At 39.6% G+C, this 13381-nt stretch overlaps 1 protein-coding gene across 2 annotated transcripts in view; it reads right to left on the bottom strand.

Moving 5' to 3' along the window:
• Nucleotides 1-11403, bottom strand: part of SCGN (secretagogin, EF-hand calcium binding protein) — a 29094-nt gene extending 17691 nt beyond the window's left edge. The window contains exons 1-4 of one of the 2 annotated variants that reach the window (XM_010980141.3): nt 11142-11403; nt 10119-10189; nt 5975-6067; nt 1111-1200 (exon numbers count right to left, since the gene is read on the bottom strand). In XM_010980141.3, coding sequence (XP_010978443.1) covers nt 1111-1200; nt 5975-6067; nt 10119-10189; nt 11142-11223 — 336 coding nt within the window. In that variant the 5' untranslated portion in view covers nt 11224-11403. The remainder of the gene's footprint in view (nt 1-1110; nt 1201-5974; nt 6068-10118; nt 10190-11141) is intronic. The other variant, XM_031435098.2, reaches the window with a different exon arrangement.
• Nucleotides 11404-13381: the final 1978 nt, after the last annotated feature.

Here is a 13381-nt window from a genome sequence, read left to right as displayed (position 1 = left end):
TTGTGTAGAAAACTTCTCTACACCTCTGATTATATTCTTAAGATAGGTGCTTGGAGAAGTAGCATTATTAAGTCAAAGGGTAAAGATTTTTTTAAGTTAACTCTGGATAATGAAATGTTAAAGGATCCTAATTTCATTTTTTCCATAAAATTATCCCAGTGTGCATGCCTACCAACAGAGCTTGAGCAACAGTCTCAGTATTTCTTTGCCAGCCCTCATTTTTTTGTTGATCCTCTTAAAATCTTCACCTCTTTAGTAAAAAGTAGTCGTTTTTAATTTGCATTTCTTTGGTGACTGTCATATATCGATTATCTGTTCAGATTTCTTCTGTGAATTGTTTATGCAAGTGCTTGCTCAATTTCTCATGACATTCATTTGCCAGAAGGCAAATAAATTAGTGCAAAAGGTTGCTAAGTTATTATCTCCTAAATGCAGACTTGGTAACTCTTTCAGGAATGAGGCAGTATCCCCCTTGAATCTGCTGCTCTAGCCTTGGAGAAACCTGCTCTGCCTTCCCTGATCTTTTTTCACCCACAGACAGAAACACCTAGAGGCTGAAAGAGGAGATAAGAGGAGCCATTGATTCTGGCTTTGGTTTTTACTCATGTAAAATGATTGCAAAAAGACACCTTCTGGTTAGATCAGCACTCTTAGTTGTATTACTGTGCCGTCAAAACTAGAATTAGTTACCAACATTTAAAAATAAGTAGATTCCCATTGAGTTTAGATGTCTAGGCTGCATTCTCAGAAGGCAGCGGTTCACTGGAGCTCACAGGGCCATTGGCTCTAGATGGGGCACGTGCTCTTCAGGCTCCACAGTCCCCACCCTCCTCTCCCACTACATCCTCAGCGTACCTGCCAGTCCCTCTCTCTAAGCCTTTGTCTAACCCAGGCTAAAGGAATTTGTCAGCTCAGGAGCAGTCTAGGTCTGCACACTGAGAGAGCACACTGGGGCTTGGGGCCAAGTCCAGACTCAACACAGGAACTCCTTTACTTGGTCTTGTCCTCTCTGGGAAGCTCTCTCTTGGGAACAGGGCATGAGTGGTGACAGCCACAGCAGTAACTGGGGTCCTGGCCTCATCTTCCATAGAGACATGACCAAATGCTTACCTGCATAAACTCCACACTGCTGTCCAGAGGGGTTTCCTGGCGAAAGAGCAGAAGAAAATTTTCATCCTCAGACAAGAACATGCAGGCAAGCTAAAGAAAAGAGGAGAAATAGCAGTCAGTGACACTGGCCAGTGCTCCTTGGTAAAAGGCATAGTGGAACATATTAGAGGCAGGAAGGGCTTGAATCTCTCAGGATGGGGAGCCCAACATGCAATTCTGTGCCCTTGATAGTCGTTTTGGATTCATTGATTCTTTCAAGAAGTATTGCACCCTTCCTAGGTATGAAACACTAGGAGTATCTGCCTCCCATGAGCTTACATTCCAAATTATTGGACAGTTTATTAAATTATTGATTATTATTATTATTAATATATTATAAATATAAACTGGGCTACACAGAGATAAAGAACTTGCCATAGTTATGTAGGCAGTGGTAGAGTTATGACTTCAACTAAGCCCACACTTTTAACCACCATGCTATGCTGGTGAGATACTGTATATATAAATCACTTTAGTGCCATATGCAAAAGCAAAAATGATTGCTGTCTGGCTTGATTCTTTTTGATCTTGACTTTTTTTTTAATTTTGTGGGGGGAGGCAATTCAATTTATTAATTTTTTTAATGGAGGCACTGGGGATTGAACCCAGGACCTTGTGCATGCTAAGCACGTGCTCTACCACTGAGCTATACCTTCCCCCCTTGGCTTGATTCTTTTTGTTTGTTTTCTGTTTTTTCTTTTTTCTTTTAATTTTTTATTGAAGTATATGACTGAAACATCATGCTGCACACCAGAAACTGACACAACACTAAACAACTGACTGCACCCCAATTGAAAAGTAGCTCTTTTTCAAATTGAAATATGGTCAGCCCACAATGCTGTATCAACTTCCGGTGCACAGTAAAATGTTTCAGCCATACGTGTATTGCTTTTGATGTTCTTTTTCATTATAGGTTACTACAAGATATTGAATATAATTCCCTTTGCTATCCAGTAGAAACTTGCTGTTTATCTATTTTATACATAGTTGTTAGTATCTGCAAATCTCGAACTCCCAATTTATCCCTTCGCACCTCCTTCCCCCACTGGTAGCCATAAGTTTGTTTTCTATGCCTGTGAGTCTGTTTCTGTTTTGTGTATAAGGTCATTTGTGTCTTTTTTTTCTGGATTCCACATATGAGTGATATCATAAGGTATTTTTCTTTCTCTTTCTGGCTTACTTCACTTAGAATGACAATTTCCAAATCCATCCATGTTGCTGCAAATGGCATTTTTTATGGCTGAGTAGTATTCCATTGTAGAAATATACCAGCTTCTTTATCCAGTCATCTGTCAATGGGCATTTAGGTTGCTTCCATGTTTTGGCTATTGTAAATGGTGTTGCAGTGAACACTGGGGTGCATGTATCTTTTCAAATTAGAGTTCCCTCTAGATATATGCCCAGGAGTGGGATTGCTGGATTATAGGGTAAATCTATTTTTAGTTTTTTAAGGAATCTCCATACTGTTTTCCAAAATGGATTTACCAAACTACATTCCCACCAACAGAGAAAGAGGGTTCCCTTTTCTCCATACCCTCTCCAGCATTTGTGGTTTGTGGACTTTTTGATGATGGCCATTCTGGCTGGTGTGAGGTGATACCTCATTGTAGTTTTGATTTGTATTTCTCTGATGATTAGCGATATTGAGCATTTTTCATATGCCTATTGGCCATTTGTATGTCTTCATTGGATAATTGCTTGTTTAGATCTTCTACCCATTTTTGGATTGGGTTGTTTTGTTTGTTTGTTATTAATTTGTATGAGCTGTTTGTATATTCTGGAAGTTAAGCCCTTGTCAGTCACGTCATTTGCAAATATTTTCTCCCATTCTGTTTTGTTTATGGTTTCCTTTGCTGTGCAAAAGCTTGTAAGTTTAATTAGGTGCCATTTGTTTATTTTTTTATTTCTTTTGCCTGGGTAGACTGCCCTAGGAGAACATTGCTGAGATTTATGTCAGAGAATGTTTTGCCTATGTTTTTTTTCCAGGAGATTTATAGTGTCTTGTCTTATAGTTAAGCCATTTTGAGTTTATTTTTGTGTATGGCATGAGGGAATGTTCAAAACTTATTTATTTATATGTGGCTGGCTTGATTCTTAAGTGTTACATTCTTTTATATTGTTAATGTCTATATAATACTTTAAAAGCAAGTTCGCTTGTTATAAATTTAACCATCCAGCTTTCTATGAGCACCAGTTCTATTGATTTACTTCCCTTGCTCTCATGAACAAAGGTAACATTTTCTTCCCCATGTGATTATAACATTTATTTTAGCACATAGGCATTTTTGGCTGGGTCACTGCCAAACCCAGAGTGTTTTAGTATTTATTGTGTTCTTTCTGAGTTGTCTCTCAAGCAATGATCGTTTCTTCTATAACTGTAGATCTCTCAGCATTTTGTACAATACCAAAGAGCAAGTCCAGAGCAAATGCTTTTGGTAAGTTGTAGGAATGATCAGCCCACACTCCTATTTGTATTCTCTAGTTGGATATAGGTCAGCTCAAGGGCACATCATGTGAATAACAGCTATCATACATTGAATAGTTGCTACATGGCAACATGCTCTTCATTTATCATCACATTAAGTTCTCACACCAATCCTTCAGTTAAGTATAAATACCCCCCTTTTACTATTGGGAGGCAGCATAATGCTGTATGTGACAGGCTTTAGAGTGGATCCAAATTCCTTCTCTGTTATTCCCTATTATTTGATCTTCAGCAATTTAATTGATACCATTATGCCTCAATTTCCTCATTTGTAAAATGAGGATAATATTTATATCCTGGTGCTTATGTGAAGACTAAAATTTACATGAGGCGCTATTTATAAGCTGTTCAGCAAAGTCCCTGGTACATATTAAAAATTTAGTAAGTGGTGACTATGCTATGTTGATGAAGATGATGAAATTGAGGCCCAGAGAAGTTAACTCACTTGCCCAGGTTTTCATATTTCACCATGTTGACTTTATGCTTTTCCTGCCCACCCACACAATGTCAACTGGAACTGAGAACTGCTCTTCAGAAGTAAGTGTTTTTTCACATGGGGTGGCAGAGGCTAAGAAACCAAATTAAAACATAATTTTTACTGGTCCTAAGTCTCCAGAACCCACTCTGTCTTCAGTTTTGACTGCAGTGGCACAAAGGAGCCCTGGATGAATCAAATACATAGATCATCCCCAAGCCTCATTTTGGCTCTCAGTGTGACTTCTTCCCCATTTTGTTTTGTGCTAAAATACCTAAAGTGTGTGCACGTGGGCTGATTTTTACATCACAACTACTTGTAATCTGAATAAGTGAAATGGTGAAGGGTATAGGACGAGAGGGTAGGGGAGATCTTGCTGCTCTTTAAACTCGCAGACTCATGAGGTTTTTAGGGGCCTTGTGACCAGAATAGTCCTAGACCATCAGCTTGTCTACAGACAATCTCAGTTATGCTCATTGGCTGGACTCCGTGACAGAATGATTGGCATGGATGTCAAAGTTGTTGCCACGTTCCCCATTGCTTCAGGAAGGTCTACCAGTAATTAGTAAGGTAATGATATAGTTTTTCATTATTTACCATGTTTCACTCATTTATTATTAAGTCGGTAAATACTTACTGAGCACCACTATGCACTGTGCTCTGTTCTGTGGGCTGGAGAATGCAACAGTGAACATGTAGGCATTAATACTTTGCTATTTCTAGCTTGATGCTTGCACTTACCTTTCCATTAATGAATACACTGATACTTTTACATCAATTACAATGCGATTTTGGTTACATAAATAATTTTTGCCTTTTAGTCAAAATTTTGGAAATAACTACACTGATAAATCTAAAATTTAGCTTATTGGTTTTCTGAAAAGGTAGCCTCCTGGTGTACATGTCTATTTTTTATAAGAAGGCATTATCTTGCCTTATTATCATAACTTTCTGAAGAAAAAAATTGCTCTTTTCATCAATAATATTGACTGTCCAAGTATGACAGCATCAAAAGACCAGCTGTGCAGATTTCAGGTAATATGTCTAGCAGGCAATTTTGACTATGAAATAAATGTCTTAGTTTCATTGCAGCTCATTTTTATGTATGGATTCATAGCTATATAGAATAAACCTATATAGATTGATACCTATAAGTGAGTTACACTTGAACCACTTATTGGCCATATAATGCCAGGGAAGTAACTTCAGTTTGTTTATCAGTAGAATAAGGATAGTGTTCCATGTCTACTTTCTATAGCTACTATAAGGATAAAGTAACATAATGTGTGGAAATCCTTTCTAAACTGTAAACTTTTCTGTAACTGGAAGGGAAAACGATCATGTTAAAGATAGACTATGCAAGGCACTGCATGCTTAATGCAGTTCCTTGCTTTAATAGGTACCCAGTAAGTGTGGATTGAGTTCAAGTAAAGACAGCTACTGTCTGTTTTGTTTTTAATGATATTCAGAGATAGTTCTTTCCAGCCTCCACTGGGTGCTGATGCTGAAGTTTAAACTCATTTATTGTCAGTAGGTTTTCCCTTATGTCAAGGTTGAATTTGAGCAGGCCACTGTGTAAGAGACAAATATTAGATCAAATAACTGAAAAGCCTCCAGCATATCAATTCCCCAATTATAAAGTAAGTATAAATATTGACTGGCCTAAATAAAATGATGGAAGAATCATTACTCTTTGTTACTAAGCCAATGAAAAAGGAAAGGAGAGTAGTTCAAAAATGTTAGCTAACCCAGCTGCCTGGCAGAGGGTTCTAATTTCCCAATCAAATGTAAGCCTTTCATTATCCTTCACAAGGAATTATAGCCCACACAGGTACAGTGAAGAAAGTAACAGTTGTAGAAAGTACCTCTTTCATTTGTATGCGACCATCTTTAGAGACATCATGGGTAGCCATAAATTGTTGTTTCATTTTCTGCACATTTTTTTCCATGACTGCATCCTACAGTGGGTCAGAGAGAACCACATTAAAGCCACTGGGATTCCAAAAATGTAGTTAGGATGTCAAATATTCAGAGTTGTATAGCCTGATAATTATGTTAGTCTAATCTGAAAGGCAAGTTACTTAGCCATTGAAAGTGATCCTATCAAGTTGCAGACAAGAGAGAGGTGGTGGAGGTTTCTTAATCAAATAACCACTAATCAGAATCCTGACTAGGTAAGATTTATAGCTAGTGATCTCCTAAAATACGAATGAAGAGAAGCTTAGGGACTAGAGTGTTAATAGAAAAAATTTGAACATCGTTCTGTATTTTGTTGTGACAAAAGACTATTGTAATGAACATAGAAACTTTCTTCCCAAGAATTCAGAAGTTTCGTTCAATTTTTAAGTGAAAAGTCCTTCCAGGCCCTCAGTTTCCCAGAGTTCATTCTATTAATCTTGGATTCAACAAGGAAAAAACAATTAGGAGAAAATAACTAAAGAGGAAACCAAAGAAATAAAGTAATCATGGGAGGGGGGGCTATGGCTCAGGGTTAGAGTACATGCCTAGCATGCATGAGGTTCTGGGTTCAACCCCCAGTACCTCCATTAATAATAAATAAACCTAATCCTCCCCTCCCCCCCCCAAAAAAGAAATAAAGTAATCGTTGAACTACCAAAGATGGCACATATCCCTTCCTGGTACAACCTTTTCTGCACATTAAATTGTTCTTCATCAGAGGACTGCATGGTTATTACAAAGAAAGTTAACTTATATAATCAACAACAGAGAGTGAATTTTGATGCAGTGACTGAGAGGCACAGATGCAGCCAAACAGTGCTGGATTCCTAGACTCCAGAACAGATCAGTTATGCTAAGTGTATTCTTCCTAATACTAGCACGCTATCCAGCCAGGTTTCCTCTCCACTAAGTATAGAGAGATTAGCCTCTTCATTCTTGGCACCATAGATTGTGTGGTTTGTTTGGTTGTATGGGTGTGTATGTGCATCAAACAGAAAAATCACAATGGAAATCACTCAGGAAGGTGGGTCTTCACTTTGAATTTGAGCTTGACCTTCTAGATTAAGAGTTCTGCCAGGCTAGCAGTCATTTCTGTGTCTCTGACATATAGTACCCGTGGACTGAATAAGTGGTTATGATGCACTAGGCATTCCGAAAAGAAATTCACTAACACAGGCCATGGTGGTGAGAAATTTGATTTCAAAGTAAATATGAAACCAAAGAGGCTGTAGCTAGATTCTGTATGATACCTCTGGTTTGAAACTTGACTTCTGTCCTCTCAGACCTCTGACCCCAAAGTCAGTGACTACCCCGTGGCCCTAAAGCACAGGAGTCTAGGGCTCTCTCTGTTGTAATTTCCCATCAGGCCCCAGCAGGGTTTTCATCTCTGAAGCCCTGAAAGATGCCCAGGATGTGCTGTAGTCTGTACGTGAAGAATGCACACACAACCACAGAAAGTGATGCTCTGCAATGGACTGGCTAGACCTGGACCTAGTTCAGAGGCTGATTCTGAGCATTTGAGAAAAAAAGAAAGGTGGGATGGGGTGAGTAACAGAAACAGCAGCAAGAATGGCTGATGGTTCCGTTAAGTCAATCCCCTCAGAGACTATGAGGAGCAGGTAATTACAAATAGTCTGCTTGCTCTTTAAGATTGACTAGCAGGCAGCTTGCTGTTAGAAATCTTAAAATTCCTTCTTCTGAGGTCTCTGTGATCCGCTAATCAGGGTGAGGAAAGTGGAGCTATTCAGGTCTCAGAAGAACTGATTGCCCTGCTTCAACACCAGAGGGGCTGCTTCATCACAGAGGCCTCCCTGCTGCTGGCTCTGTACTCACAGGGACATCACTGATTAAAGGTAGGTGTCACAAATGGTGATTACTCCCCAGTTGAGAGGGACATGCCCTCTTGTTAAGGACATGCTGAGGGCCTACTCATTTCTCAGCAGGAAAAAAGTCCAGAGTTAGGAATAGTTTCCTTAGTCATGGTTGTCCCAGTAGCATAGAGTGACCAGCCAAAGGCCCTGTAATCATACCCCCTGGGTAAAGGCCTCAGCATTTTGAAAGGAAATAATGGCAGAGGACAGCATTTCTCATTAACAGTTCATTAGTTTATCCCCTGGTTCCAAAAGCTTTCTCCCTCTACAAGTGCTGGAGAGAGGTGCCTGGGGCTGCAGCCACAGCTCAGCAGGACTGGCCTGGTTATATTAGAATACCTTGTCTGACAAGCAGTCACTATTCCTGGAGGGAACGGGGTGAGGGAGGTGGGGGATGCAAACTGACTTACAGTACGTGCAGTATCCTAGGCAGACCCTAAATGTGCTGAAATACCTAGGAGGCACCTGGGACTTCGCATTTTAACAAATATGGCACACCAAAATTCTATTTCCACTAGCCTAAGGACTCTGCAGCCTTCCAGCCTCTTTGCCTCTGGCCTCAGGAACACCTGCATGGAACACAGTTGCAGGGTACACTGGCTAGTCATTTGCTGTTTCCTTTCCTCCAAGGACCATGCTATGTGTGAGAGGGTGAGGCCACAGGCCAAATCTGAGGGAGGGGTGATGGTAAGAACAGCCAAACTATGAGAGATGGCATCTCTCTTCTCTCTCACTGATGGCAACAATGCCTCTAAAGTCAGCCAAAACCCCAGAACAAGACAGCTCACAGGGTCCTCAGCCTAGAGCAGACCTTTGTGTTTGAGTAGCAGCCCCACCCCTTACCACATGACTGAAAATAAGACATTTCCAAATTCAACATTTACAGCAACTTTTCTCCTCCTTTTCTTTATATCACTAAAGCAAGGAGCCTTCTGAAAAGGTGTGAAGTTTCAAGTTTATTCCAAGACTTTGAAAGTTTTGCCTTCCTCTTTTTGTTTTCCTCAAATACTTCTGTTATGTTTGAAAAATGGCATCCGATTCATGGGTTCTGGAATGCCATGAGCCTTAGCATTTACAGAGAGAGCAAGTCAGAAAGAGACCGACAGAGAGATAAGGGAAGGAAAGAGAAAAGGAGAGGCAAGAAACTAATACAAGAAATGAAGGGCAAAGAGAGAAGAGACAGACAGATAGGAAAGAGAGGAAAAGAGAAATAAGAGAGAGAGAGGAGAGACAATGAGAGAGCTTGAGAAACAGATTAGAGATAGAAAGAAAGGAAACAAAAAGAAAGGAGAGAGACCGATGGAGAAACATATAAGAAATAGAGATCAGAGAGAGATGAGAGAGAAATCAGAGAGAAAGTCAAGATGATGGACTCCTACATGAAAGTGTGATGCGCTTCAATATTCTTCCATGTAGACAGTTATATTTGAGGATAAGCTACCTCATTTTAAATGCTGCTGTCCCTAGAGCTACTTCCCTTACCATGCATCCCCTGATGGAGTCTTTACCGGATTCTCCCAAGCCCAGGCTGCTGCCTCTGTGGGAATTATTCCTCTGCTTTGGTACAGGGCTCATCGGCCATTAATTTAATTCACATCTCTCAAGGCCAGGTTTACCATAAGAAAGGGAGATAGACACTGGATAGATTAGTTTACATTTATTTTTCGGCTCTGGGTATGTTGGTTGTTTCCTGATTTGTCATTCCCAAAGAAACGTGCACTCTCTTCTAATGAAATGAAAAATGGAAAAAATGATTTTGAATGATTTGTTTGTGATTTGCTATCAAAGTAGTATCAAATGCATTAAACACCCAGAACCTTAAAGCTCTTAACATCTTTTCCACCTTTTTGAACAAAATGAGCTACCTTATCTCCAGGTTTAAATCCATTAGCAGAGACATAACCAAGGAGACATTCAAAACAAAGTTGTTTGACTCTAAAGTTAAAATCTGAGTGGATGACAGATGTTACACTAAAAGTCAATGACCAGAGCATCTAATACCACAGGTTTATAAAACCTGCCTAAATCCATCCATGTTGCTAGGAGAGGGAGAGAAATTGCATGCAAGGAAGAAAAGAGGTCAGATGGGATTAATAAGTACAAATCAAGATAAGATTGGATGCTTTTTGTAATTCACTAAGAGACACATAAATTAATGCTTAGTGGCACAAGTACTTACCTCGCTACCCAGTTTTATCAACATGTGGTAAAATAAAGCATCAAGCTCCTTCTCTTCTATGTAACCTTTTTCTAAATGCAAGGAGATACGCATGAATAATAGTCGTTTATATAGAATAACATGTGACATTTAGTATTTAACATTTAACATCTTAATTTGCTTTTAATCTGGTTTATAAAATCCCCATGGATACCATTCTTTGCTTCTCTAATTAAGTGCCAACATCTACCTCTAGAAAACAGATTTGAATAGCAAATACACATTCAACAGTAAATGTTCTGTGCTGAGGTTTATATAAATACTTGAGAAATGAAAGCTATTTATATATTAATTTTAATCCACAAATAAACATGAGTTTTAGAATAAACTAACCTAAGGATTTTGGATTCGTGGAAAATTTTAATAGATGTAAATATTGAATCTTAGTTTGCAAGGTTAAAACACATTAAACAACATTTAAATATTTTCTTAATGTTTCTTTAATTATTAATGAGGACAAAGCAAACATTAAATAGATATTTTCAAGCAATTTTTTGGGAGTAGGGTTGGTGTCTTTTTGAAAGTTGATCAAATTCACCCCTCCCTTTGAGAGAGTGAGAGTTATACAATAAAGTGAGTAAAAATGAGCGCAGGTAAGGAAGACTGACTTCAGATCCTGGAGCCCACAAGTTTCAAATATATATATATACATATATATATATTTATAATATATATTATATATATATATATATACACATATATATATATATTTGTCATTGTCTATGTGGTATATCATTACACACTCACAGGTTGGGGAGGGCAGGGAACAAGTCCCTCCTCCCACCCTGAACTTGAACAAGGTATCTAGATGTGCAACTCCAGTAGTAGGTACGCTGCGTTAGGTATTTACTGCACTAACAACATTGGAAGACAACTTTTCCTGTAGGAAAAGACCTACGGGAAGCAGAAATTCTAGGTCCTTTCAGCAAGACTTGGAGCGAGCGACGCCTACACCTGAATGTACGGGGGGCTTGTTTTACTTACCATCCGCGTCAAAGTGCTGCCAGACCTGCCAAAAGCCAGCGGCATCCAAGTGCATTTGAGTGGTTTCGCGGGCGCTGTCCATGGTATTGACAACGAAGCGCAGGCACAGGGTGGGGGGGGCGAGGAACACCTAGAGAACTTTGATAAGGACTCCTCTACAATGTCTTCTGACTCCCTCACCTGCTTCTTTCGTTCTCTTACTTGCTTTGAGCACCTGTCTGAGGGGCAGGCACAAGGGCATCTGGCGAGGCGGCTGCTGGCGCCTTAGTGTCGCTGTGCAGTCCCCAAGTCCCCACCGCGCCTCTTAGGGAAACCAGCTGCTTGGAACCCGCCCAGTTCCTGGCGCGTCGTCCCTGCCCCGCCCTGCGCTGTCTGTCCTAGGCAGATCAACGAGGGAGCTCTGTGTTTGCCTCAGCGCTGTGGGAAAGTCGGGGAGAAAGGGGCTGCCTCAGAGTGTCCATGGCTCACTCTCTTTGCCCAGTAACTTGTCTGTCAAACTCAGAGAAAGTATCCCTCTTATGTTTCACTCACCTTCCAAACGTGTCTCAGGGGGTTTCTAGAGAGAACTCTCCCGTTTAAACGGCTGGAAGAGTGTCAGTGTTAGGGTCCTTTGAACCCGATTATTTAGAAATGTAGTGGGGGAGGGGTGAGATGAAGAGCAGTAATGGTGTTGGTGGTAAGAGATTACCAGGAAGCAGGGAGACAGTCATCAGGGACGATTACTGAGCCCTGATTGTATAGGGCATGCACATTGCTATACTATAATGCACTATAAGGACTTGCATCTAAATAGAGATTCTGCACAGAACTGTGGTTTAAATCGGGATTTTAGGATGTTGACGGGATTTCATACTACGCCATGCTTTTCCAGGAAAAGAGAGCTAGGGGGATACATGGTGGCTGACTGCAGTTCTTAGGTAGAAGTTTAGATGATTGTGTTTGGCTCCTAAGAGCCACACTAAGACTGAAGGACAAAAACCATTTGGAGGCATGATCAGATTCCTCTCTAATGATCAGAACTGTTCAACAGTTGACCGGATGCTTTGTGAAACAGCTGAATGACACTGATGGCTTCTGATCATGTGCTCAGAACCTTTTGTTGAGGAATCTATAAAAGGAGCTTGGGTAATAGGAGAGTTGGGCCAAATATAGATCTTTATGGCTTGCTAACTCTGATATTAACATTAAATTTTATTTTTTAAAAGCACATATACATAAGCCATCTAAACTAGAGTATTTAAAAGAACATGACACTCATGGTCAGACAGTCCTGGGTTAGGATCCCAGCTCCATCACTTACTAGCTTTGTGACCTTCATCATTAGTTTTCATTTCTCTAAGCCTCAGTTTTCTCATCTATAAAATAAGGATTATAACAACTACTTTGGAGGGTTACTGAGAAGATCAGAGCCACTCACAGCAGTGCACAATAAATTGTAGTTGCTATGGTCTTGTAGAGGATGAGGGGACTATATTGTTAAAAAAAAAAAAAAAAAGCTTAGAGAAAACAAGGAAAGCCTGAGAAACTGTCACAGCCAAGAGAAGTCTAAGAAGAGTGATGATTAAATGTAATATTGTATCCTGGGTGGGATCCTGGAACAGAAAAAGGACATTAGGCAAAAACAAAGAAAATTTGAATAAATAATAAATATAGGCTGTTAATGATAATAAACAGTTATTTACAAGCAAATAGTTCTGGGTTTAGGGCAAGCTTTGTCTCTTTCTATGATGTTAATCAGATTACTCAAAAGAAGCCTCACTTTCTTCACCTGTAGAATGGAGAAAATAGTAGCATTTGTGTTTCATTTTTGTCACAAAGTTCAGATTTTAAAAATACATATAAACCTCTTAGCACAAAAGACACAGTAAACACTCAGTGTAAGTTAGCTACTAAAATGATGAATCTTCCCTGTGTACACATTCGGAAGATGGTGATATAAACGTCAGGATTTTTAAGAAGTGTGGCTTAGGTTAAAAGTAGAAAAACAATATCATCGCTCTTGGAGAAAGTATTGGGTACAAAAATTGGAGAATAAAGAAGGAAGAGAGGATTCAGGGCTCAGTATCGATATATCCACATGTCATATGTGGTCCTGGGAAATTACTGGCTACAGTGTCAAACATCAGTCAGGAATACTAATAAGCATGGACTCACCAGGTTGGTGACTGATCTTGCTTTCTGAGAATAGTGGGAAAAAAGAAAAAATAAGGCAAATGTCAGGAGTAATAATCAAGATCTAA

The sequence above is a fragment of the Camelus dromedarius genome, chromosome 19 (genome assembly GCF_036321535.1).
Source record: "Camelus dromedarius isolate mCamDro1 chromosome 19, mCamDro1.pat, whole genome shotgun sequence".
Taxonomy (NCBI): Eukaryota; Metazoa; Chordata; class Mammalia; order Artiodactyla; family Camelidae; genus Camelus; species Camelus dromedarius.
This window is presented reverse-complemented; position numbering and strand designations above follow the sequence as displayed.